The sequence below is a fragment of the Mirounga angustirostris genome, unplaced genomic scaffold (genome assembly GCF_029215605.1).
Source record: "Mirounga angustirostris isolate CCGP_5_RB_7025 unplaced genomic scaffold, mMirAng1.0.hap1 SCAF_1, whole genome shotgun sequence".
In the NCBI taxonomy this organism is placed as follows: domain Eukaryota; kingdom Metazoa; phylum Chordata; class Mammalia; order Carnivora; family Phocidae; genus Mirounga; species Mirounga angustirostris.
In genome coordinates this window covers 103,715,234-103,741,915 of record NW_026991709.1, presented here as the reverse complement: position 1 = coordinate 103,741,915, position 26,682 = coordinate 103,715,234, and the positions used below count along the sequence as shown (strand labels likewise).

The window sequence follows — 26,682 nt, the reverse complement described above, 5'->3', positions numbered from 1 at the left end:
CTCAAATAAATAAATAAAATCTTTAAAAAAATTGGTAGTATATAGTATATATATATTTTATATACATAGTATATATATGTACTATATACTGTATATACTATATACAAATTATGGTATAAATTGGTTATTGCTTAAACTACTAAATTTGGGGGTAGTTTATACAACCAGAAAAGAATGGATAAAATTATTAATTCTGTCCAGGAGAAATCAAGACTCAGGGATTTTAAATGATGAATGTGGCGGAACTGAGTCCCAAACAAGGGCTTCAGATTCTCCCCCCCACCCCCGGCCCCATTACACCAAAATACTATGATTCTGCAGTTTTAGTCACATCTTTATACAGAAATTTACAGAAAGGGTGAAGGATTGATTCCAGGTTAATGATTTTATATCCCTCCTATCTGTAATTTTGGTTTGAATTTAATGGTATTCTTACACCATAGGCCTCCTTTGTATAATTTAATGAGCTGATTCTAAAATGTATGTGGACATTTGTGCTCTCTCCACAGTCTGGCTATTGTTGATAATGCTGCTATATCAACTGATGAATGGATAAAGAAGAGGTGGTGGTATAATACTATTCAGCCATCAAAAAGAATGAAATCTTGCCATTTGCAATGATATGGATGGAGCTAGAGTGTATTATACTAAGTGAAATAAGTCAGAAAGAAAACAGATGAACATATGGGAAGGGGGAAAAGAAAAAAGGGGATAGAGGGAAACAAGCCATAGGTGACTGTTAATGATAGAGAACAAACTGAGGGTTGAGGATGTGGGTGGGGGCATGGGCTAGATGGGTGATGGGCACTGTTCTGATGAGCACTGGGTGTTGTATGTAAGTGATGAATCACTGAATTCTACTCCAGAAACCAATATTGCACTGTATGTTAACTAAAAAAATTTAAATTAAAAAAAAAAGTAAAAAGAAATTCTTTTAGAATCTAAAAGAATAAAAATAGAAAAATAAAATGTATGGAATATCAAAGGATGCAGAATAGCCAAAATGGTTTTGAAAAAGGAGAATAAAGTTGTAGAATTTATATTCTTAATTTTAAGATATATAACAAAGTTACATTAGTCAAGACAGAATGGTTTTAGCATAAGGATAGACATATAAATAAATGGGATACAATAGAGAATCCAGATGTAGACCCATACATATTTATTTAATTAATTTTTTAAATACATGTACTAGGGTAATTCAATGGGGAAAGGATTGTATTTCCAATAAAATACTGGAGCAACTGGATGTATAAAAAGAAAAAAATTAACTTTGACTCTTACCTCAAACGCATATACAAAAGTTAACTAGAAATAACCTACATTGATCTAAATATGGAGGCTAAAATGGTAAAACCTATAAAAACAAAGAACAAGAGGAAGTTTTTGTAATCTTGAGTAAGGAAAAGATGTCCTAGGTAAGATACAAAAAAGCAGAAAACATTAAAGAAAAAATAGGTTAAATGGCCTTTATCAAAATTAAAAGTATATATATTCTTCAAAAGACAGATGATGAGACTTCTGGAAAGGCCATGTGATGAAGGGAGAAATAAACAATTTAATAATTATAGTTGGAGACTTTAATGCCCTACTTTCAATAATGGATAGAAGAACTAGGCAGAAAATCAAGAATGACATAAAAGACTTGAATAACACTATAAATCAATTAGATCTAACAGATACCTCTAAAACACTCCACTCAACAACAGCAGAATATACTTTCTTTTTTTTTAAGATTTTATTTATTTATTTGACAGAGACAGAGATAGCGAGAGCAGGAACACAAGCGGGGGGGTGGGGGAGGGAGAAGCAGGCTTCCCCTCGAGGAGGGAGCCCAATGTGGGACTCGATCCCAGGACCCTGGGATCATGACCTGAGCTGAAGGCAGACGCTTAACGACTGAGCCACCCAGGCACCCAGAATATACTTTCTTCTTAAGTGCGTATGGAACATTCCCCAGGACAGACTATATAGTAAGCTATAAAGAAACTGTCAGTAAATTTAAAAAGATTTAAATCAAACAAAGCATGTTTTCAACCACAATGGAGTAAATTAGAAAGTGATAATAGATGGGAAGCTGGGGAATTCACAAATATGTGGAAATTAAACAACATACACCTAAATAACTAGTAGGTCAAAGAAGAAATCACAAGGGAAATTAGAAAGCACTTTGAAATAAATGAAAACAAAATACAACATACTAAAACTTTTATGAAATCAGTTAATGTGATATATCACATCAACAAGAGAAAGGACAAAAACCATATGATCATTTCAATAGATGCAGAAAAAGCAGTTGACAAAGTACAACATCCATTCATGATAAAAACCTCAACAAAGTAGGTTTAGAGGGAACATATCTCAACATAATAAAGGCCTTGTATGAAAACCCACAGGGAACATCATACTCAATGGGGAAAAACTGAGAGCTTTTCCCCGAAGGTCAGGAACAGGACAAGGATGTCCACTCTCGCCACTTTTATTCAACATGGTACTAGAAGTTCTAGCTACAGCTATCAGACAACAAAAGGAAATAAAAGGCATCTAAATTGGTAAGGAAGAAGTAAAACTTTCACTATTTGCAGTTGACATGATACTATATATAGAAAACCCTAAAGACTCCACCAAAAAACTACTACAACTGATAAATGAATTCATTAAAGTTGCAGGATACAAAATCAACATACAGAAATCTGTTGCATTGAGGGGCCCCTGGCTGGCTCAGTCAGAGGAGCATGTGACTCTTGATCTCGGGGTTATGAGTTCAAGTCCCACGTTGGGTGTAGAGATTACTTAAGAATAAAAAAAATCTTAAAAAAAAAAATCTGTTGCATTCCTATACACTAATAATAATGAAGTAGCAGAAAGTGAAATTAAGAAAACAAACTGATTTACAAGTGCACCCAAAACAATAAAATACTTAGGAATAAACCTAACCAAAGAGGTGAAAGACCTGTACTCTGAAAACTATTAAACACTGATGAAAGAAATTCAAGACAATGTAAAGAAATAGAAAGACATCCCATGCTCATGGGTTGGAAGAACAAATATCATTAAAATGTCTATACTGCCCAAGGCAATCTACACATTTAATGCAATTGCTATCAAAATACCAACAGCATTTTTCACAGAACTAGAACAGACAATCCTAAAATTTGTATGGAACCACAAAAGACCCCAAATAGCCAAAGCAATCTTGAAAAAGAAAAACAAAACTGGAGGTATCATAATTCCAGACTTCAAGTTATATTACAAAGCTGTAGGAATCACTTCCATAAATAAAATAGTTATTACATGGTGTAAATTTAACATCAACAATTCTATTATCTTCCATAGAGTTCATATGCAAATTACATGCTGAAAGATATTGGTGTGTACTTAAATGCTAAAACAAAACAAAACAAAACACCCCCAAAACACAAGACTCAACTACCTGCTGTCCAAAGAAATACAAATCCAGGTGTGATTATTTTTTTCAATATAGGTCTCTCAATTACTTAGGCTTGGAGTGTTCTGACCCTATAGGTTTTCAGACTACTGTGGTACATATTACATGTTTTCTTCACTCAATCAAAGAAAATACCTTTTTGTTGATAAGTTAACATTGTTTTCTCAATAATAACTCTATCTTGATGAAAAAGAAGGCACTGTGAACCAAAAAGATTGAAATTATCTTTTTTTAATAGAAAAAATGTATTTCATTATGTTCTGTAGCAAATTATGAAGGGCATAATATCCCACCAAAGACATATATATGTTATTTAAAAAAATAATTTAAGGGGTGCCTGGGTGGCTCAGTCGTTAAGCGTCTGCCTTCAGCTCAGGTCATGATCCCAGGGTCCTGGGATCGAGCCCCGCATCAGGCTCCGTGCTCCACGGAGAGCCTGCTTCTCCCTCTCCCACCCCCTCTGCTTGTGTTCCCTCTGTGACTCTCTCTGTCAAATAAATAAAATCTTTAAAAAAATAATAATAATTTAATAACAATTTTTCTAAAAATTTTGGTGACTGAAATTTCCAAATTAAGCATTACTGTTCTGTTCAAAAAGATTACTTAAAATTGTGCTTTTTGACCACATGCTTAAAACAAAATATTAAAATATTTAACTTTTTAGCATACATGAGATATTCTGTATCTCATGAATTTTATTCATGTCATTCTTTTTATTTTAAAGTTTACTTGAAAAGATTAGAGGTTGCAAAACATGTTTTTTTTATTTGATATCTACATAACATAATTATTGCTCACAAAGGATTGAATTTTATAAATAATGTGATTTTAAATATGAACTTCTTTCTTTAACACTAATAATTTAAGAATCTGATTTTTGGGAATGGTGGCATTTGCTGAAAGATTAAATGATTACAAACTTTCTAAGTTAAAAAAAACCAAAGCTGTAGTAATCAAAACAGTATGGTACTGTCACAAAAACAGACACTTAGATCAATGGAACAGAATAGAAAATCTAGAAATAAACCCACAAGTATACAGTCAATTAATCTTTGACAAAGGAGGAAAGAATATCTAATGGAAAAAAGACAGCCTCTTCAAGAAATGGTGTTGGAAAACTGGCCAGCTACATGCAAAAGAAGGAAATGGGACCACTTTCTTACACCATACACAAAAATAAACTCGAAATGGATTAAAGACCTAAATGTGAGACCTGAAACTATAAAACTCCTAGAAGAGAGCACAGTGGGCAATTTCTCTGACATTGGTTATAGCAACAGTTCTCTAGACATCTCCCCTGAGGCAAGGGAAACAAAAGCAAAAATAAACTATTGGGACTACATAAAAATAAAAAGGTCCTGCACAGTGAAGGAAACAATCAACAAAACTAAAAGACAACCTACTGAATGGGAGAAGATCTTTGTAAGTGACATATAAAATAAAGGCTTAGTATCCAAAATATATAAAGAACTTATAAAACTCAACACTAAAAACCAAATGATTCAATTTAAAATGGACAGAAGACATGAGCAGATATTTCTCCAAAGAAGACATCCAGCTGACCAACAGACACATGAAAAGATGCTCAACATCACTCATCATCAGGGAAATGCAAATCAAAGCTACAATGAGACATCACCTCACACCTGTCAGAATGGTTAAAATAAAAAACACAAGAAACAAGTGTTGGTGAGTGTGTAAAGGAAAAGGAACCCTGTGCACTCTTGGTGGGAATGTAAATTGGTGCAGCCACTGTGGAAAACAGTATGGATGTTCCTCAAAGTTAAAAATAGAACTACTCTATGATCCAGTAATCACACTACTGATATTTACCCAAAAAATACAAAAACACTAATTCAAAGGGACACATGCACCCGTGTTTATTGCAGCATTATTTACAATAGCCAGACTATGGAAGCAGCCCATGTGTCCACTGATTGATGATAGTATAAAGAAGAGTGTGTGTGTATAAATGGAATATTCAGTCATAAAAAGAATGAAACTATGCCATTTGCAACAACATGGATGGAGCTAGAGAGTATAATGCTAAATGAAATGAATCAGTCAGAGAAAGACAAATACCACACGATTTCACTCATACATGAAATTTAAGAAACAAATGAGCAAAGGGGAAAAAAGTGAGATAGAGAGATAAACCAAGGAACAGACTCTTAGCTATAGGGAACAAACTGATGGTGACCAGAGGGGAGGTGGGTGGGAGGATGGGTTAGATAGGTGAAGGGGATTAAAGAGTATATTTATTGTGATGAGCACTGAGAAATGTATAGAACTGTTGAATCATTATATTGTAGACCTGAAAATAATATAACACTATATGTTAACTCTACTGGAATTAAAACACTTAATAAAAAAATAACTGAAATGTTAAGCAAAAGAAAATTTATATGATATAGCTAAAGTAGTGCCTATAGGGAAATTTATGGAGGTTCTAGCCAGGGCAATTAGGCATGAAAAAGAAAAGGTATTCAGATTAGAAAGGAATAGGTAAAATGATCTCTATTTGCAGATGACATGATCTGGTACATAGTAAATCCTAAGGAATCCAGTAATACACACTAGAACTAGCAAATGAATTCAGCAAGGCTGCAGGATAAAGGATCATTTCTAGGGCGCCTGGGTGGCTCAGTCGTTAAGCATCTGCCTTCAGCTCAGGTCATGGTCCCAGGGTCCTGGGATCGAGCCCCTTATCGGGCTCCCTGCTAGGCGGGAAGCCTGCTTCTCCCTCTCCCGCTCCCCCTGCTTGTGTTCCTGCTCTCGCTATGTCTCTCTCTGTCAAAAAAATAAATAAAATCTTAAAAAAAAAAAAAGGATCATTCCTATATATAAAAATTATACTTGTATATATTAGAAACAATCTGAAAATGAAATTAAGAAAACAGTTCCATTTACAGTATCATCAAAAAGAACAGATTAGTAAGAAATACATTTAACAAGAGTACAAGATTTGTATAATAAAAAGTGTAAAACATTGTTGAAAAAATTAAATACAATCTAAATAAATAGAAAGACATCCCATAATCATGGATCAGAAGACAATAATACATGGCTGATTACCTTGGACCTTTCTGAGTTGCTTCCTTTGTTTCCATTTGGCATATGCTATGTAAATAAAATACAACCCCCCCCCTCCAAAGAAGACAATGTTGTTTAGATGGCAATATTCCCCAAATTGATCTACAGATTCAGTGAAACCACTACTAAAAATCCCAGTTGGCTATTTTTTTTTTCTTTAGAGAAACTGACAAGCTAATATTAAAATTCATACAGAAATGCAAAAGACCTAGATAGCTAAAACATTCTGAAAAAGAACCAAATTGGAGGACTCACACTTCTTGATTTCAAAATTTACTATAAAGACAGTATAGTATTAGCATAAGGATAGAAATGCATATCATTGGAATAGAATTTAGAGTCCAAAAATAAAACTTTACATTTACGATCAATTGATTTTTGACAGGGATACCAAGACAATTCAATGGAAAAAAAGTAGCCGTTAACAAATGGTACTAAATAGGGGCGCCTGGGTGGCTCAGTGGTTAAGCTTCTGCCTTCGGCTCAGGTCATGATCCCAGGGTCCTGGGATTGAGCCCTGCATCGGGCTCCCTGCTCCGCGGGAAGCCTCCTTCTCCCTCTCCCACTCTCCCTGCTTGTGTTCCTTCTCTTGCTGTGTCTCTGTCAAATAAATTTTTTAAAAATCTTAAAAAAAAAAAATAACAAATGGTACTAAATAAACTACATATACACATCCAAAAAAAAAATATGCTCCTTTCTTGTATCACACACAAAAGATAACTCAAAATAGATCAAACATACAAATTTAAAGAGTAAAATTATAACTCATAGAAGAAAACCGGAGTAAATCTTTGTGACTTAGCATTAGGTAATGGTTTCTTACATATGACAAAACTTTAAGGGTTTTGGGTGCAATTGTAAATGGGATCGACTCCTTAATTTCTCTTTCTTCTGTCTTGTTGTTGGTGTATAGGGATGCCACTGATTTCCGTGCATTGATTTTATATCCTGCCACTTTACTGAATTCCTGTATGAGTTCTAGCAGTTTGGGGGTGGAGTCTTTTGGGTTTTCCACATAAAGTATCAAACCATAAGATACCTAGGAATAAATCTAACCAGAGGCAAAGAATCTGTACTCAGAAAACTATAAAATACTCATGAGAGAAATTGAAGAAGACACAAAGAAATGGAGAAACATTGCATGCTCAGGGATTGGAAGAACAAATATTGTGAAGATGTCAATGCTACCTAGAGCAATCTACACATTTAATGCAATCCCTATCAAAATACCCTACACTTTTTTCAAAGAAATGGAACAAATAATCCTAAAACTTGTATGCAACCAGAAAAGACCATGAATAGCCAGAGGAATGTTGAAAAAGAAAAGCAAAGCTCACAATTCCGGACTTCAAGCTCTATTACAAAGCTGTCATCATCAAGACAGTATGGTACTGTTACAAAAACAGACACATAGATCAATGGAACAGAATCGAGAGCCCAGAAATGGACCCTCAACTCTATGGTCAACTAATCTTCGACAAAGCAGGAAAGAATGTCTAATGGAAAAAAGACAGTCTCTTCAACAAATGCTATTGGGAAATTGGACAACCGCATGTAGAAGAATGAAACTGGACCATTTCCTTATACCACACACAAACATAGACTCAAAATGATTGAAAGACCTATATGTGAGACAGAAGTCCATCAAAATCCTAAAGGAGAACACGGGCAGCAACCTCTTCAACCTCAGCTGCAGCAACTTCTTCCTAGAAACATTGCTGAAGGCAAGGGAAGCAAGAGCAAAAATGAACTATTGGGACTTCATCAAGATAAAAAGTTTTTTTTTTTTTTTTAAAGATTTTATTTATTTATTTGACAGAGAAAGACACAGCAAGAGAGGGAACACAAGCAGGGGGAGTGGGAGAGGGAGAAGCAGGCTTCCCGCTGAGCAGGGCGCCCGATGCGGGGCCCAATCCCAGGACCCTGGGATCGTGACCTGAGCCAAAGGCAGACGCTTAATGACTGAGTCACCCAGGCACCCCAAGATAAAAAGCTTTTGCACAGCAAAAGAAACAGTCAACAAAACCAAAAGACAACCAACAGAATGGGAGAAGATATTTGCAAATGACATATCAGATAAAGGGCTAGTATCCAAAATCTATAAAGAACTTATCAGACTCAACACCCAAAGAGCAAATGATCCAATCAAGAAATGGGCAGAAGACATGAACAGACATTTTTCCAAAGAAGACATCCAAACGGCCAACGGACACATGAAAAAGTGCTCAACGTCGCTTGGCATCGGGGAAATCCAAATCAAAACCTCAGTGAGATCTCAGCTCACACCAGTCAGAATGGCTAAAATTAACAAGTCAGGAAATGACAGATGTTGGCGAGGATGCGGAGAAAGGGGAACCCTCCTACACTGTTGGTGGGAATGCAAGCTGGTGCAGCCACTCTGGAAAACAGTATGGAGGTTCCTCAAAAAGTTGAAAACAGAGCTACCCTACGATCCAACAATCGCACTACTGGGTGTTTACCCCAAAGATACAAATGTAGGGAGCCAAAGGGGTATGTGCACCCCAGTGTTTATAGCAGCAATGTCCACAATAGCCAAACTGTGGAAAGAGCCAAGATGTCCATCAACAGATGAATGGATAAAGAAGAAGTGGTATATATATATAATGGAATATTATGAAGCCATCAAAAGGAACGAAATCTTGCCATTTGCAACGACATGGATGGAACTGGAGGGTGTTATGCTGAGCGAAATAAGTCAATCAGAGAAAGACATGTATCATATGATCTCACTGATATGAGGAATTCTTAATCTCAGGAAACAAACTGAGGGTTGGTGGAGTGGTAGGGGGTGGGAGGGATGGGGTGGCTGGGTGATAGACATTGGGGAGGGTATGGCTATGGTGAGTACTGTGAATTGTGTGAGACTGCTGAATCACAGACCTGTACCTCTGAAACAAATAATACATTATATGTTAAAAAAAAAAAGATTGTAGGAAGGGAAAAATGAAGGGGGGGGGAATCAGAGGGGGAGATGAACCATGAGAGACTATGGACTCTGAGAAACAAACTGAGGGTACTAGAGGGGAGGGGGGTGGGAGGGAGGGGTTAGCCTGGTGATGGGTATTGAAGAGGGCACGTATTGAATGGAGCACTGGGTGTTATATGCAAACAATGAATCATGGAACACTACATCAAAAACTAATGATGTAATGTATGGTGATTAACATAACATAATAAAATTTAAAAAAAACTTTAAGGGAAAAAGAAAAAGTTTATAAATTGAATTTCATCAAAATTTAAAACTTTTGTTCTACAAACAATATAAGTAAAACCTACAGAATGGGAGAAAATATTTGCAGATTATATATCTGATAAGGGTTTTATGTCCAGAATAGATAAAGAACTTTTATATATAATCATATATATATTAAGACAATCCAATTAAAAATGGGAAAAGGAGGGGCGCCTGGGTGGCTCAGTCAGTTAAGCATCCGACTCTTGATTTTGGCTCAGGTCATGACCTCAGGGTTGTAAGACGAGCTCCCTGTTGGACTCTATGCTGGGCATGGAGCTTGCTTAAGATTCTCTCTCTTCCTCTTCCTCTACCCCTCCCCAACAACCCCCCCCCCTTTAAAAAATGGGAAAAGATAAGAAAAGACATTTCTCCAAAGAAGATTCACAAAGGCTAATTAGCACATGAAAAATGCTCACTTTCATTTGCCATTAGGAAATGTAAAGCAAAGAAGTATGACTTCACACCCACTAAGATGGCTAAAATAAAAAAGACAAGATAATAACAAGTATTGGCAAGGATGTGGAGAAATTAGAACCCTTATACATTATTAGTGGTAAGTGAAAACATACATCCACAAAAACTCATTTATATAAGAATGTTCACAGCAGGCTTTATTCATTACAGCCAAAAAGTGGAAACAATCCAAATGTCCATCAACTGATGAATGGATAAAGAAAATGTAGTACGTTCACACAATGGACTATTATTTGGCAGTTAAAAGAAATGAAGTACTTATATGTGCTCTAACATGGATGAAACTTGAAAACATTTTACAAAATCAAAGGAGCTAATCACAACATATCCATATTATATGATTCCATTTGTATGAACTGTTCCAAATAGGCAAATCCAGAGATATAGGAAATAGTTTAGTGGTTACAGAGGCCTGGGTGGGTAATGAGGGCTCAGTAAGAGGATATAGAGAGTGAATGCTAGTGAGTACAAGGTGTACTTTTGGAGTGTTGATATGTTCTAAAATTAGATTGCACTTATGGTTGCACAACTCTATAAATACACTAAAATTCATTGACTTGTATACTTTAAATGGTGAATGGTAGGATATGTGAGTTATATTTCATTAAAGCTATTTTATTTTATTTATTTTTTAAAAGGTTTTATTTATTTATTTGACAGAGAGAGACATAGCGAGAGAGGGGACACAAGCAGGGGGAGTGGGAGAGGGAGAAGCAGGCTTCCTGCCAAGTGGGGAGCCTGATATGGGGCTTGATCTCAGGACCCTGGGATCATGACCTGAGCCGAAGGCAGACGCTTAATGACTGAGACACCCAGGTGCCCCAATAAAGCTATTTTAAAAGGACTTCATTAAGAAAATAAAAATGCAAGCTACAGATTGGGAAACATTATTTACAAAATATAATCTGATGAAAGACTTGTATCTTAAATGAATAAAGAATGCTTACAATATTGGGAACACAACTCAATATTTAAAAATGGGGAAAAGATTTGAACAGACACTTCACCAAAGAAGTTATATTATATGCATGTCAAAAAAACACATGAAAAGTTGTTCAATCAACATGGATAGTCATCAGGGAAATATAAGGTAAAACTACCATGAGCTATTAGGACACATCCATTGGAATGGCTAAAACTAAAAGAAAAACATCTGACAATATACTGCATCCATAAGGATATGGAACAACTGTATTTCTCACACATTTCTTTTGGGAATGCATAAGGCATAGCTGGGTTGCATAGAAGTCCTGCAGTTCTTAAAAAATTAAACATACACTTACCACACAACTCAGCAATACTGCTCATCAGTATTTACTCAAGAAAAATAAAAACATGTTTTACAAAGTTTTTTCCATGAATGTCCTTAGCAATTTTATTCATAACAGCCCAAACAGGAAGAAACTCAAGTGTTCATCAACAGGTGAATGGATAAACAGACCATTCTATATTCATTCAAAGGAATACTGCTCAGCAACAAAAAGGAATAAACTACTGGTGCTCACAACAATATGGATGAATTTCAAGTGGCTTATGCCAAGTGAAAGAAGATAGACAAGACTACATTCTATGATTCCTATCACATGAAAATCTAGAAAAGGCAAACTACAATGAAGGAAAAACCAGATCAATAAATGTCTAGTATTTGGGTTAGGGGAGAGGAAAAGATTGAATGTAATGGGCCATGAAGGAACTTTTTGGGGTGACATCTATTTTGTCTAGATTGGGGTGGTGATTATATAGTGGTATAAATTTATCATGTATCATTGATTTGCACAATTACAAGGGATAAATTTTACTGAATGTAAATTATACCGCAATAAAGGTGATTAAAGTTTCTAGAAAAAAATCAAAGAAATGGGGGGTTTATGGTGGTAGGGAATTGCTATAGATTGAATATTTGCTTTTCCCCTAAAATTCATATGTTGAAATCTAATCCCCAATGTGATGATGGTAGGAGGTAGAGGGCCTTTGCGAGGTGCTCAGGTCATGAGGGCAGAACTCCCATAAATGGGAATAGTACTTTTACAAAAGATAACCAAGAGGGCTCCCTTGCCCCTTCTTTCATGTTAAGGACACGGTGAAAAGAACCAGGAAGTGGACTCCCACCAAATACCGAATCTGCTGGTATCTTGATCTTAGACTTCCCAGCTTCCAGAATTCTAAGAAATAAATTTATGTTATTTCTAAGCTATTCAGTCTATGGCATTTTATTATAATAGCCCAAATGAATGAAAACAGGAATTTACAAGGGATTATTGGTAGAAACAAACTGAAATCTGTTGATGTTAGCCAATCCTTATGTGAGGTATAAAAGGACTGAAGTCCAGATCCCTGACTCCCAGCTAGCCACTCTACCACATTCTCAGTTCTTTTTGGTGTGTGTAATATACTGTATATGAATCCAAAGCATTTTGAAAAAGAGTGAAACATTAATAAGTTCCAAAATCAAATATATTGAGTTTCTGACATGATTACTAGCCAGTAATCTCAGAGGAGGAGCATACTCCAGGATTAGTCTGGGTTAAGTGAACCCTGACAAAAAGATCTGAGGGCAAGAAATTTATTTGGGGTATTTTTTATGTGGCTAAAAGCATGAACACACCAGGCCTAATGCTATCCTGAGGACTGTTGCAAGGTTGGCCCTTGGCTGGCTTCAGGGAACTCGGATTTTGAGAGGGTTCCCAAAACACTCATATGAATGGCTCACTGTGCCTAAACCTCATGCAAACAATGTGGTTTGCGCTAAACACCTACCTTCCTTTTGGGGGTCTGGGATTTGGGCACACGCCGAGCAGATGGTGTCTATAAGACCGACTGTCGTTAAAGACTTCGGGGACTGAGTCTCTAATGAGCTCCCCTAGTAGACAGCTTTTCAAACATGCTGTCAAAACTTGTTGCTGTACGAAGAAACCACATCCTGTGTGATTTACTGGAGGAAAACAGTTTGGAAGCTTGTTCCTGGTTTCTTTAGGGCTTCATCCCACGCATCTTTTCTTTTTGCTTTTTGTCCCTTAGCTGTAATAAATCATAACCATGAGTATGACTTTATACTGAGTTGTGTGAATCCTGCTAGTGAATCACTGAACCTGGGGGAGGGGAGTCTTGGAGACCCCCCCTAACACAGGAGGTGAGCCCAGAAGACACTAAGAAGGGAAGGAATGATGGCCCTTAAGAGGATGTATTATTAAGTTACCAGAGTGGGCAATCAGGGCAAAATTCTCCTGGGGAACATGCACTTCAGAGTTATCTGCTCAAGTGGCAAGAGGGATGTGGTATTTATCACCCCACTATAGAGTTGGTATTCATTGTCTGGAACTTTCAGCCCACCCTGTGCACAGGCCCAGTGGGCTCTGGTGGCCATAGCTAGCCCTGAAGCAAGGAGCTGCAGTTGGAAGTTGGGCTTGCTTGTATGGAAATTATAAATGCCTGTGGAGGATATGGTGGGGGCACTTCTCCCATAGCCTCTAAAAGGCATAAAATCAAACATGAACACAGAACTATTGTCCAGCCATTTCACATGCTACCCATTGCCTTCCTTAGGGTGAATTACTTGCAACTTATTCCCACCAGGGAGCCCTTGCCTCCCAGGAGAGTCCTTTAAAAGCTGCAGTCTGGCCCAGTGCAGTGAGAGCGCAAGGGGGAGTTTGCCCTATCCATACAAGATGGAAATAAGGTCTTTGTTCTCTCTCTGCTCTCAAGTCCTGGTCACAGGAAGCCCTGCCAGGGTCTATTGTTTCTTTTGTTTTACCTCTTTACTAGCCCAGTCTAATTAGGAGGGTCAATAGCTTCCTGTCCCACAGAATGGGCACCCAATCTGAGCCTCTGGCTCTCTCTCCTCAGGACATAGGCTCCGTCATCAGGCTACATTACTGAGGGATACTCTATCTGGGCATTGTGTAGGTCCACTGGGGATGATTTACTCTGCCTGCTCTTGGTAGAGTGCCTATATTCCCCAGACCCTCTGGCTTACTTACAGTTTCCTCATTCTACCTTTTCCTACTTACATAGCTAGAATTTCACCATTTAAAAATTTTTTTAAATTCAAGAATAATTAACACTTATATATAATTTTTCAACAATTCTATATATTTCTTAGTGTTCATCAAGATAAGTATACTCTCAATCTACAGCAAGTGTACTCCTTTGTCTATTTCATCCATCCCTCCATCCACCTCTCCTCCGACAACCACCAGCTTCTTCTCTGTATTTAAGAGTCTGGTTTTTTTCTGTCTTTTAAAAAAATTTTGTTCATTTGCTTTGTTTCTTCAATCCCCACATATGAGTGAAATCATGTGATATTTCTTTCTGACTTAGTTCACTTAGCATTGTACTCTCTAGGTCCATCCATGTTGTTGCAAATGGCAAGATTTCATTCTTTTTTATGGCTGAATATTGTATTGTATAACACATCTTATTTCTCCATTTATTTGTAGATGGACACTTGGATTGCTTACATAATTTGGCTATTGTAAATAATGCTGCAAAAACATAGGGGTGCATGTGTTTTTTTGAATTAGTGTTTTTTCTTTTTTAATTTAATTTTATTTAAATTCTAGTGTTTTCATTTTCTTTGGGTAAATACCCTGTAATGGAATTACTAGATCATATAATAATCTTATTTTTATTTTTTTGAGACAACTCCATGCTGTTTTCCATGGTGGCTGCACCAGTTTGCATTCCCACCAACAGTGCATGAGGGTTCCTTTTTACCCACATCTTCACCAATATTTGTTATTTCTTGTGTTTTTAATTTCCGGCATTCTGACAGGTGTAAAATGTTATTTCATTGTGTTTTAATTTGCATTTCTCTGATGAATACTAGAAATTCATCATTTATAAGATGTGGATATTCAGAGTACCTATCTCATAGGGTTGTTGTGAAGATTATGTCAGATAATACCAGGTAAGTGCTTAAAACTGCCTGGGACACAGGAAGCAGTCAATTTTATTATGTATGTATAAATAGTTGGCAGATGCATATTTATTAGAAAAAAAATGGAATGCCCAGATTGCTTCAACCTGCTCATTGAAATGCACAGGCAGACTAGAAAGGTAATAGATTCTTCAGGAACACTTAGCTGATTTTCAATTTCAGCTTCTGAAAAATTTCAAAAGTTCTAGGTAAAATACTATTCCTCTCACAGTTGTGAGTGATTTACCAGTTCAACTCCTATATTCAAGGTTGCTAGGTAGACTTAATGAAATTCTTGTTCAAGAAATGGAAGGTAATAAAATGGTAACTCTTATAAGCTCACTGTCATCTTCTATTACTCATATAGTTTAATCTTCCCTTTAGAAAAAAAAGCTCAATATTTATAGAGCAGATTTGAAAACCCCTCCTTCTATAACTGCTTGTGAGGAAAACAGAGAGGCTATGGCCAGAAAACTTAGAATGCTCAAATTAGAGACACACAGAAGCCACAGGGCCTCACACACACACAATGAGATGAGCCACTCCTGTGGTCATACATGATTAGCAACAGACATTGAGCAAGCATGGTGAAAGGAAGAAGACATTCCTGGGAATTCCTTTATGAAGACGGCACTTCAGGTGACCTTGGAACAAGAGCATAAGCAAGAACTCAGGACTGTCTGGCAACTAGAACAAAGTCTGTAAGACCCAAATAGGACTGAGCCAGCAGGTGACAATGTGTGGCAGGGGGAACTTCCACAGTGCAGAGAAAGAAATTCAGAATGGAGATGATTTCTTAGCCACATTTGGCTAAAGGTTGTCGTAAGGAGTGATTTAACCGTTGGTATCAGAACTCAGTGTGTATCATGTTGCCAGTTTTATTGATCATGGTAATGTTTACTGAATATTGATTGTGCTTATTCTAGAATGGGAGTTTGGCTATTCTCAACTAATCTTTTGTGGTCTTTATTAAAGCTCTTAGGACCTTTTTTTGATATATCCCATTTTGATGTATCCTACTCCTATGCTCTCATTTTTCTGCTAGGACTCTGCTGATAAAATATTTTAAAATATAATCTATATGACATTTAATTAATTTTGATAATGAATATGCCTGATACTGAAGATAAACAACACAGCTCTAATCTGTGAACTCAACCTTCTTTCTCTTTGATTTGAAAATTACCTGCTTTTTGAAGTAAGTAATGAATATTCAAGACCTATAGTTTAATACTCTAGGTTTGCTAAGATTTCCGTCTCCCTTTAACCCACAAAGTAATCAGTGTAAGGATTCTCTGGTCCTTAAGATCATCTTTGTCAATTTTTCTCAATGCAAAAATGCTCTAGGAATTCATGTCAAGATCAGTTTTGTGAAGGTAACATTAGGAAATGGACTGCAAGAGCTAAGCAAAGACATCTGCATTTCTGTTTGGAGACTGGAGTAAGGGAGAGGGGTGTCTGTAGAGTGCAGGTAAGGCCGCCCTCCAGTTTTTCTGGACCTGTGTAGGTCATTTCATCAAGGACAAAAATGCAGATCTGTTAATATTTACATATATTAAAGAGCCACATGATCACGGTTTAGTTCTCATTGCCCATGAATTTGGTTCTTAATTTAGCTAATTTTCGTTATCAGATCAAAACTACCACATGCTGTTTAAATCAGAACATGCTACATTGTTTTTCTTTAGACCTTCAGAAAACTCTTTCCTGCTAAGCATATTAGTCTTGGGTTTTTTTAAAAAAGAATTATCCCTTGGAAACTCTTGCCTAGTTTACCTAGTGAACACAGGCAGTGGATTTTTAAAGAGTTATTGTCCTAAGATATGTGACCTGAGAGGGCTAGTCTGGAATCTACCCTTTAAAGTAGCACGAGAGTGCCACCCACTGGCCAAACAGCTTTAGCGTTTGTGTGAGAGAGAGCTTACTTCTGATAGTAATAAAGAAAGAGCATCTGGAGACTGATGCTCTCAATAGGTGAATATGCCAATCCAAAAGCAAATGATTTCTGCCTTGAAAAATTTATATCCACTATTGTAAATATTTCTTCATGTTATTTTTATCACTCTGTGCTGCCTATGCCAACCCAAATAGGCCAAAATTCAGAAGCTTGACAATACAGTCTCTTGGTAAGGCTGTGGGAAAACAGGTATTTTCACAACACAAAATGTTACACCCCTCTAAGCGGAAATTTGGAATATCTAACAAAACCATATACGCACTTATCCTTTGACTCAGCAATTGCACGTTAGCCTGAACACACTTCCAGCAATATAAAAATACATATGCAGATTATTCATTGCAACATGATTTGTAATTGCAAAATATTGAAAGCTTAATAAATGCCCAAGTATAGGAAAGTGGTTGAATAAACTACAGTACGTATATATGATATAGTATTATGCAGATATAAAAAAAAGAATAAGTAAGATCTGTAGGAACTGATAAGGAGGATTTTTCAGGATATGTTGTTAGGCAGACAGAAACAACTTTTAACAATTGACATCTGCATCAATGCTGTTTTTTGACCTAATCCAGGAGATAATTTAAATTTTTAGTACTAGAAATTTGTGGTGAATCAGGAATGGTAGAGATGGATGAGGAAGGCATTTTAAGACAGGTACACCTGTCTTTGCCTTCCCCGGGCCAGCCCTCCTGACATATTCACTAATGCACTGTGTGTGTGGCAGGTCACGTCTTGCAATAGACAGACACGTAGATAGAGACATATATACATAGGGATCTGAAACAGTGAATAAATTGTGTTTAGGTTTAGATATATGAATTGAATCACACATTGACTCTGCCATGTTGCAGTATACACAGACAAATCATGCTCAAATAGATGACAGCAGGCGGACCAGAGTCTGGTAAGTTTGTTCACTTCAAGATTTTACTATGATCTGTTTGACATAGGTGTGTGTTGATTTAAATTTCAAGCTTAGCATAGAGAAGACCTTATTACTTCCCAAATTATAAAATCTGCCCTGCTTCTGTAGTAGTATGCTCACATTTCCCTTTCTGTTGTTGTTCTTCCGACAGACTGGTTATTTTAATTTTTTTGCATCCTTTTCTTTTTCTTCTTAAATTTCAGAGGCATCTTTGTTGTATAGCTTTGTTATAGTAATAAGTATAACAGATTTATTTGTTCTATTAAGCTGTGGGTTCCTTGATTTTTTCACCTGCACTGCAGGAACTGGGAACTGGAGAGGCCTACGCAAGGCCAAGCGCTGGAGCGAGCACACGCCAACTGCAGGCTAGATTCTTCCAGCCTGAGACCTCTCTCCTGTGCCACCTACTGACAGAGCTTCACACTGTGCCAGGGGCAAAGGAAACATTTAAATTATCAAAAACTGGGTGAAAAGAATGAGCTGGGATGGTAAACCCACAACCTGCGTAAGATGTGTCCATATATACTTCCTATGTCTGTTCCTCCAATAGCTTAATTTTTTCTTTTTCTCATTCTTTGTCTTGCTCTTCCTCAACATGTAATTCACAAGTATGTGCACAACTTTTGTTGCTTAATATGTATATATGTATGTATACATATATATTTTCCTTTAAATTTTTCCAATTAGAAAATTCAATATTACATATTCTTTCCTGAGCCCCTTCACCTGTTATGAGGGAGGAAAAATATGGTGAGTTTATTTTTGCAATTAATCTATAAAACAATTCCATAACCATATTAGATAAATAGATAAATGTATAGGTAGAGGTAGGCATATGGATGAATGCATAGATGGACACATAAAGAGAATATAGAAATAGATTGAAAGAGGGATGCATACATATATTAAAAATTATCATAGTAAGAGAGACAGCTCTTTATTAAAAATTGAAGTCTGTAGGGCATAAATGTAGTCATTGGCATTAGAAATTTAGGGGCATTTGGGACGGCATTTCATCTTGGGCATGGTACCTATCTTTGTTCCGAATATACCAGCCTTCCTCCTTTTCCTCCTGACATACTCACCAATTTCCTATCTTTGGGGGAAGGTCGCTTCTCTTTAATTAATTTTCAAAACAGGTAATAAGGCTGTGCCAATCTGGGGGTCTGTGTATGAATAGAAACACACATATTTACTCTTACACTTTACACTCATGCATGTTTTGGTTCTAAGTGTCTAACTGGGATCTGAGGTCAGTGGCTCTGACCTCTGAGGTGAAAGAGCTCTCTCTTTCCCAGTTCCTACTTTTCCCAGTAATAAATCTCTTGTACTTCCTTAGGGGCATGCTTATATTTACTTTCTCATGCTGTTTTTCCAAGGGGTTGGTTTTGGTGTTGTTAATTTTTTCTTATCTTTTCCTCTTCATCTTCTAATTCTTAATTGTGTATCTCTTTATTATTGTTTTGTCATATTACCTCATATATTTCCAACAGGTCTGTAATTTTTGTAATTTTAATAAGTTTTTTCATTCAGTGGAATAGTCATATATATTAACACAATATCTTTTGCAATCTCTTTCCTTCTTTTAACCAGTCCTTCCAAGTAGGTCATACAGCAAATTATGGTCTAATTTTTGTTTACTCACTAATTTGTATTGAAACCCCAGTGAATTATTTATTCTGCTCCTTCAGGACTCAAATTTGCCACAAACAAATGAGGAAAACACAGAATTATTCCATTGGAGGTGAATAAAATAAATCTAAATGCGTCTTAGGTATTTTTCTATACAATAAAAAGCATTATTTATTGAGCATGCAAACATTCTTTTAGATCTTTATAAAAAAAGTTTGGCCATAGAGGGTCAGATCCATAAAGACCACTCTTTGGCTTTAATTATTTTAGATGCAAAATTTTGTATCTAAAACACATTAAGACTAGTACTTCTTGCTCACTGTCATTCATATTTTTTTCCATATGAAGAACATTAATATGCTTAAAAATCCCACAATCACCTTGGCATCCCAATAAAGTATGCAGTCACAAATATGATTTTTACTGATGGAAAAATTAAGGTGCAGAAATGTGCAATGAGTCCAAGTCATATACTAAGTATCTTTTCTTACTGAAAAATAACTTCTGGAGCACCTGGGTGGCTCAGTTGGTTAAGTGTCTGCCTTCGGCTCAGGTCATGATTCCAGGGTCCTGGGATCGAGCCCCATGTCCTTGGGCTTCCTGCTCAACAGGGAGTTTGCTTCTCCCTCTAGCCCCCCTTCACCCCTGCTCATGCTCACTCCCACTCTCTCTCTCTTTCTCCCAAATAAATAAAATCTTAAAAAAAAAGAAAAATCACTTCTACTTCAACTTTTAAATCATGCTTAATGAAGACATCATTTTAACTTTATGTCATGCTATAGTTCTTTATAAAAGAGTGAATTTTATATTCTGGGCAAAGGGAGCAGATATTCGGAGTGGTCTTCCTTGCAAACATATTGCTGAGAGAAATGTTAAGGAATAAAAAATATCATTACCTGAGTCCCAGAGTTGAGAGGTGAGGGAAGAGCTTTCTCCACACTGGAGACGTCAAAGGCAAGGTACCAGGCAAAATGTGTGGGAGACATAGATTCTCAGGTCACGATGGTAATGCCAAAAAATACACCAAAAAACAAAAAAATGAAAAAACTAAAGGAGGCAGTTAAAGAATGATTAGTAGATGAATTAGCCAAAACTCCCCAGACCTCCTGGTGGATGCCTTCTTCCCATTATCTGGGCCACCAGTTTTGCCAATTCAGTTCTAAAATATAAGGGCAATCTTATCTGCCACTACTTAACCCCATGATTTAAATCAATCTAGTTATTTTTACCAGACTTCCAAAGCTTTCCTTTGCACATCTTCCACATAGAGTTGGATGAAGCTGATAGGGCAGTTAATGCAATTTTGTATCCCTTTCTAAGCTTTTGTATATGGTAGTTTTTTTGTTTTTGTTTTGCCTTAAATACCTTAACCCCTTCCTCCCCACACCATTCCCCCTCAATCTTCTCCATTCTTGGAGATCAAGCTCACTTATTACTGCTTCTGGGATCCCAAGAAGAACCAGACACTCCTCACTCTTGTCCCACATTAGAAACTGGCAGGGCTGGTGGGGAGAGGTGGGGTGGATGTGGACCAGAGAGGGAAAGAAGGCACTGAAAAGGACTATGAGGTTTTCAGCTTGGCTTCTGCATAGGATGGGGATAACCTATGTGTGACCCTATGTGTGACCCACACAGCCCTCTGGAGGAGTGGTAGTAAGTAAAGGCATGTGAAGGCTGAATCTAGACCTTAAGGTTTTCAAGAGAACTCTACCCTCTTTTCTGTGTATGGGGCTAACTTTGCTTAAGAGGCTGCAGCCATCCCCACACCAATGAAAATGGCTGGTCAATCCAAGCGCCTTGTGTCCCAGATGATGAAGTCTATACCTATGCCCTCATTCCTATTTTTTCATCACTTGGTAATTATAAAGTAAGTCAATTTGCTTGATTAGCAATAGGCCATACAGTAACAGGACTCATAGAAAAGTTGAAAGACTAGTACAAAGATTTTCCATATACCTGGAACCCAGATCCCCTAAATGTTAACATTTTACCACATTTTTCTCTCTCTCTCTGTAGACATTTATACAAGTATGTATGTATGTAAGCCACATACACAGTTTTAAAATTTGCTAGCAGCCATTAATAAAGCAGGTAAAATTAATTGTAATATCTTGCTTGCCCCAATATCTGTATGTCATCATTTTAACATGTGATCAGTATAAAAATTAACACAGTATTTTCTTTTTTCATACTAAGTTTCTGAAATCTGGTGTGTACTTTACACATACAGTACATCTCAATTAGTAGCCACGCTTCAAGTGCTCAATAGCACAGTGATGGCTACTAGTGGGCAGCACAGAGAGTGTGATGATCTTTCAAGCTATGGGACTGGATGAGTGAAAGAGAGCCCAGGACTGGGTCTTGGAGCACTTGAACATTTAGAATTCAAGTCAAAGAAGAGGAGCTGACAAATGAGACAAGTGACAGCCTAGTAGACTAGGAGGAAAACAAGGCAAACGTACTGTCAAGGGGACCATGAAGGAGGAGACTGTCAACTGCATCAACTGATGCTGAGAAGTCGAGTAAGATGAGGACAGAGAAGTGATCACTGTAATTGGGAAAATGGGAGTTGTTAGTCATCTTGGCAAAACAGTTTCATTAGACCCAGGGCTACTCTCTGGGAACCGAAGAGAGAATGGGAGGTGGAAAGTGGAGACCTCATGTGCAGACATCTCAAAGGCAACAAGTTCCAAACTAATTTATCTCCTCTGACACTCTCCCCCACTCTCCTCTCTTCCTTTATTCTTCCTAGACCTCTATTTGAGGCCTATGCTAGATATCTGGGAGACATTCTCGAGTCCTTTTCGTTCAGACCTTATATGCTATTATTCACAAAGTCATCCCCATTTCACCTCCTAAATACTTATTGTCTCCTTTGCTCCATCCCTATTTCCCCATTGTAGGCTCCTGCCACCTCTGATCTTCCTAATACCTAGTAATCATCACTGTAATTAGACCTCTAGGATTGTCACCCTCAAAATTCTTTTCGTAAAGCTTGGAGACACGCAGAAAGGCGGGGATCGAGTGGTGTTGCCAGATTGAATTTTTAAAAACACAAATCTTGTATTTTTGCTATTCTGCTAAAAATCCTTGCACGGATCTTCATGGAACAGCTTTAGTGTTCCTACTCTTGAGTTTCTTCTCTTGCAATCCCAAATCAACACACACACACACACACACACACACACAGAGTCCAGTTCTGTTTCATGCTTGCATCTTTATTATCCCTCCTACCCACCCCTCCCCTTCTCCCAGTAACTCATCCCCTGAAACAGGTAGCATGACCAGCTCATTTGTACTAATTCTTGCTTAGATACCAACCTCAAGTACCTTCAGCATTTCCCACCCCCCTCTATGGCTACTTTACTGCAACGCTATCAAAACTGTGCATCTGTTCTCCGTTTCCCAAATGCCCTGCCCTGGCTTTTCAATAAAATTCAGTGCTTTTTTAAGTCACAGTTCTCACCACATTCATCATAATTTTTTTTAAGTACAAGTTTTTGTCAATGTCTCCAACTAAGCCGTAAACTCTTTGAGGTCCGAGAGCTCGTCTCATTACATTTGTGTTCCCAGTACCTGGCACGTCACTTGACACATCATTAGGTGTTCAAGCAAATGTGTTAGTATTAGGCGCAAAGAGGCCGAGGAGAGCAACGCTGCGGGAAGGGCGGCCCGTCTTTTCCTGTCTCCAGCCCACATCGGATCACGCAGGAGGAGCCCGGCGTCGAACCGGACGCGAGGCCCGCACTTCTCCCGCTGGAGCTGCGCGAGTCTGCAACGAGGGCGGGGCAGGAAACAAAAGGACAGCACTCTCCGCGGTGGAAGGCCGAAGGAGGGAAGCTTAAAAGCGCCCCCAAACAGAACGAATGGCGAAACTCCGCCTCCTCCTTACCTACCCGGCCGGTCCTGCTTGCCACGTGATCAGGGCCACCCACGTGAGCTCGGCTCTGCGTGATCCGTCGGGGCGTCACGTGAGCTACAGCGGCCACGTGAGCACATTCTTCCCCGGGCTCCGGCAACACGCTTTTCTCTCCAAGTCAACATTCTCGCGTCACGGTCTTCCCCCGACCCAATGGAAGAGGAAGACGAGGAAGCGCGGGCACTGCTGGAAGGCGGCCCCGATGAGGCTGGCAGAGGTGCCCCTGCCGTCTCGGCTGTGCCCGGAGCGCTGCCGGCCCTTTGCGACCCTAGTCGCCTGGCGCACCGGCTTTTGGTGCTTTTGCTGATGTGCTTCCTGGGCTTCGGTGAGCATCTGGCCTGATGGGGTGGGGTGGGGTAGGGTGGGGCTGATAATCCAGAAATTTCTGATTTTCTCTGGGATCTCCGAGATCCGCACTGAGCTCAGAGCTGCCCCGCGGCCTCCGTGCAGCTTCTGATTTAAGCTCCTGAGCTTCCTTTTTTCCCTCTTTCGGGACTCCATTGAAGCCTGTGGACGTTGCTAGCCCTTCGGCGTCTTGGAGGTGGAGGTCAGGGGACTGAGCTGGGCGAGTTTTGTCCCTCTCTTTTGCCCTCCAAGAAGTCCCGGAGGCTAGCAGCTCGCCCCCTGGGGCCATAGAGGTAAAGGAATTCCTATTTCTTTTTTTTTTTTTTATTTTTTTTTTATTTGATAGAGAGAGAATGAGAGAGAGCAAGCACATGAGAGGGGGGAGGGTCAGAGGGAGAAGCAGACTCCCCGCCGAGCAGGGAGCCCGATGCGGGACTCGATCCCGTGCTCCAGGATCATGACCTGAGCTGAAGGCAGTCGCTTAACCGACTGAGCCACCCAGGCGCCCCGGAATTCCTATTTCTTAAAGCTCCTGTCGATATATTGTTAAGAAGGAATTCAGAAAGATTGAACTACCCACCTCTAAGCACTATCCCCCCCCCCCCCCCCCGCCTTGAATGACTAATACGTTAGCAGTCTCTTATGTTTCTCATCGTCTTTGGGTAAATACATCAATGTGTCTTGCTGATAGCTTCAGTGAGTAGATGTGTTCTCTTACTCTTCCGCTCTGCCACTAGTGAAGTAACCATACGGGACTCGTGGTAGTCTTGGCGGTATTTGGTTTGTTACGAAATCTGATGACTCCGCAAGCATGAAATAGTTTCTTGAGGTAATTTCTAAAACATCTGCTTGTATTCCTGCAACTGATGTATTCAGCAGCATTTTAATGTCAGTTTGGTATGGTATGGAGGTCACAATGTGTTTTTCAGGGCGCTCGCTAGAACCTGTGTAATCAACAAGTTTAGGAACATTATGGTGGATAACTTTATGCTGCTGCTGGAATATGTAAACAGGCATGAAGGATGCTTTGGGCTTAGTTTCTTTGCAACTCTTTGTTCACTCCTTCCCCCACACTTTGTGGAAAGATGATGCCTATCCAATAGCTTTATGCATGGCATAAATATAACTGATAGGCGTCCCTGTCAGTTAAATTACTTTAAATGTCAGTGCATGGGGCGCCTGGGTGGCTCAGTCAGTTAAGCATCTGCCTTCGGCTCAGGTCATGATCCCGGGGTCCTGGGATGGAGCTCCGCATTGGGCTCCCTGCTCATCGGGAAGCCTGCTTCACCCTCTCACACTCCCCTTGTTTGTGTTCCCTCTCTCATTGTCTCTCTCTGTCAAATAAATAAAATCTTAAAAAAAATATGAGTGCATGAATGTCAAACCTCTCTACATTTCTTTCTTACCCCCAACAGACATTATCATCATGTTTTAATCTTTTAGAACTGTTTTTTCAGTCCTGATGCTGTATTCACTACAGTATTTGATCTTGGGTATTCTGTTTGTAGAGCTAGATTATTGTTTCAAATATTCATTCAGAGTAGTTAAACTCTGTTCCTGTGCTCTCATGGTAAGTGGTGACCTCAGGTTACGTTATTAGGAAACTGCTGGGGATGTTTGTGAAATCTTTAGTGTGTGTGTGTTTTGGTAGCTTCAAATAAGGAAAATATAGCTGCATGAAAATGCTAAAAAAAAAAAAAAAGACCTATGAAGCATAGTGAAAGTAAAATGACAATTAATTGTTGATTAACTTCTTTATTTAATTTTTATTATGTTCAGTTAGCCACTGTATAGTACATCATTAGTGTTTGATGTAGTGTTCAGTGATTCATTAGTTATGTATAACACCCAGTGCACATCACAACATGTGCCCTCCTTAATACCCATCACCCTGTTACCCTCACCCCCCACTGCGCTCCCCTCTGAAACCCTCAGTTTGTTTCCTGGGGTCCATAGTCTCTCATGGTTCGTCTCCCTCTCTCATTTCTCCCCCTTCAGATTTCCCTCCCTTCCCCAATGGTCCTCCGTGTTATATCTTATGTTCCACATGTGAGTGAAACCATATGATAATTGTCTTTCTCTGCTTGACTGACTTCACTTAACATAATCCCCTCCAGTTCTACCCATGTCGATGCAAATGGTGGGTATTCATCCTTTCTGATGGCTGAATAATATTCCATTGTATAAATGTACCACATCTTCTTTATCCATTCATCTGTTGAAGACATCTCAGCTCCTTCCACAGTTTGGCTATTGTGGACTTTGCTGCTATGAACATTGGGGTGCATGTGGCCCTTCTTCTCACTACATCTGTATCTTTGGGGTAAATACCTAGTAGTGCAATTGCTGGATCATCGGGTAGCTCTATTTTTAACATCTTGAGGAACCTCCATACTGTTTTCCAGAGTGGCTGTACCAGCTTGCATTCCCACCAGTAGTGTAAGAGGGTTGCCCTTTCTCCACATCCTTGCCAACATTTGTTGTTTCCATTCTGATTGGTGTAAGGTGGTATCTCATTGTGGTTTTGATTTGTATTTCCATGATGGCTAATGATGTTGAGCATTTTTTCATATGTCTGTTAGCCATTTGCATGTCTTCTGCCCATTTTTGACTGGCTTATTTGTTTTTTGAGTGTTGAGTTTGAAAAGTTCTTTATAGATTTTGGGTATCAGCCCTTTATCTGTAATGTCATTTGCAAATATCTTCTCCCAT

At 38.5% G+C, this 26,682-nt stretch overlaps 1 protein-coding gene and 1 long non-coding RNA gene across 21 annotated transcripts in view; one reads left to right on the top strand and one right to left on the bottom strand.

The window, feature by feature from the left end:
* Nucleotides 1-23,592, bottom strand: part of LOC129045379 (uncharacterized) — a 55,573-nt gene extending 31,981 nt beyond the window's left edge. For 4 of the 6 annotated variants that reach the window (XR_010409861.1, XR_010409864.1, XR_010409860.1 and 1 more), the window contains exons 1-3: nt 23,283-23,592; nt 20,603-20,753; nt 19,160-19,240 (exon numbers count right to left, since the gene is read on the bottom strand). This is a non-coding gene — a long non-coding RNA (uncharacterized LOC129045379). The other 2 variants (XR_010409866.1, XR_010409865.1) reach the window with 2 other exon arrangements.
* Nucleotides 23,593-23,672: 80 nt separating this feature from the next.
* MFSD1 (major facilitator superfamily domain containing 1) overlaps nt 23,673-26,682 on the top strand; it is a 138,960-nt gene continuing 135,950 nt past the window's right edge. For 4 of the 15 annotated variants that reach the window (XM_064585795.1, XM_064585787.1, XM_064585789.1 and 1 more), the window contains exon 1: nt 23,678-23,950. In XM_064585795.1, the coding sequence (XP_064441865.1) occupies nt 23,779-23,950 (172 nt within the window). In that variant the 5' untranslated portion in view covers nt 23,678-23,778. Of the gene's footprint in view, nt 23,951-24,017; nt 24,264-26,682 lie in introns of those variants that run through there. The other 11 variants (XR_010409846.1, XM_064585785.1, XM_064585784.1 and 8 more) reach the window with 7 other exon arrangements.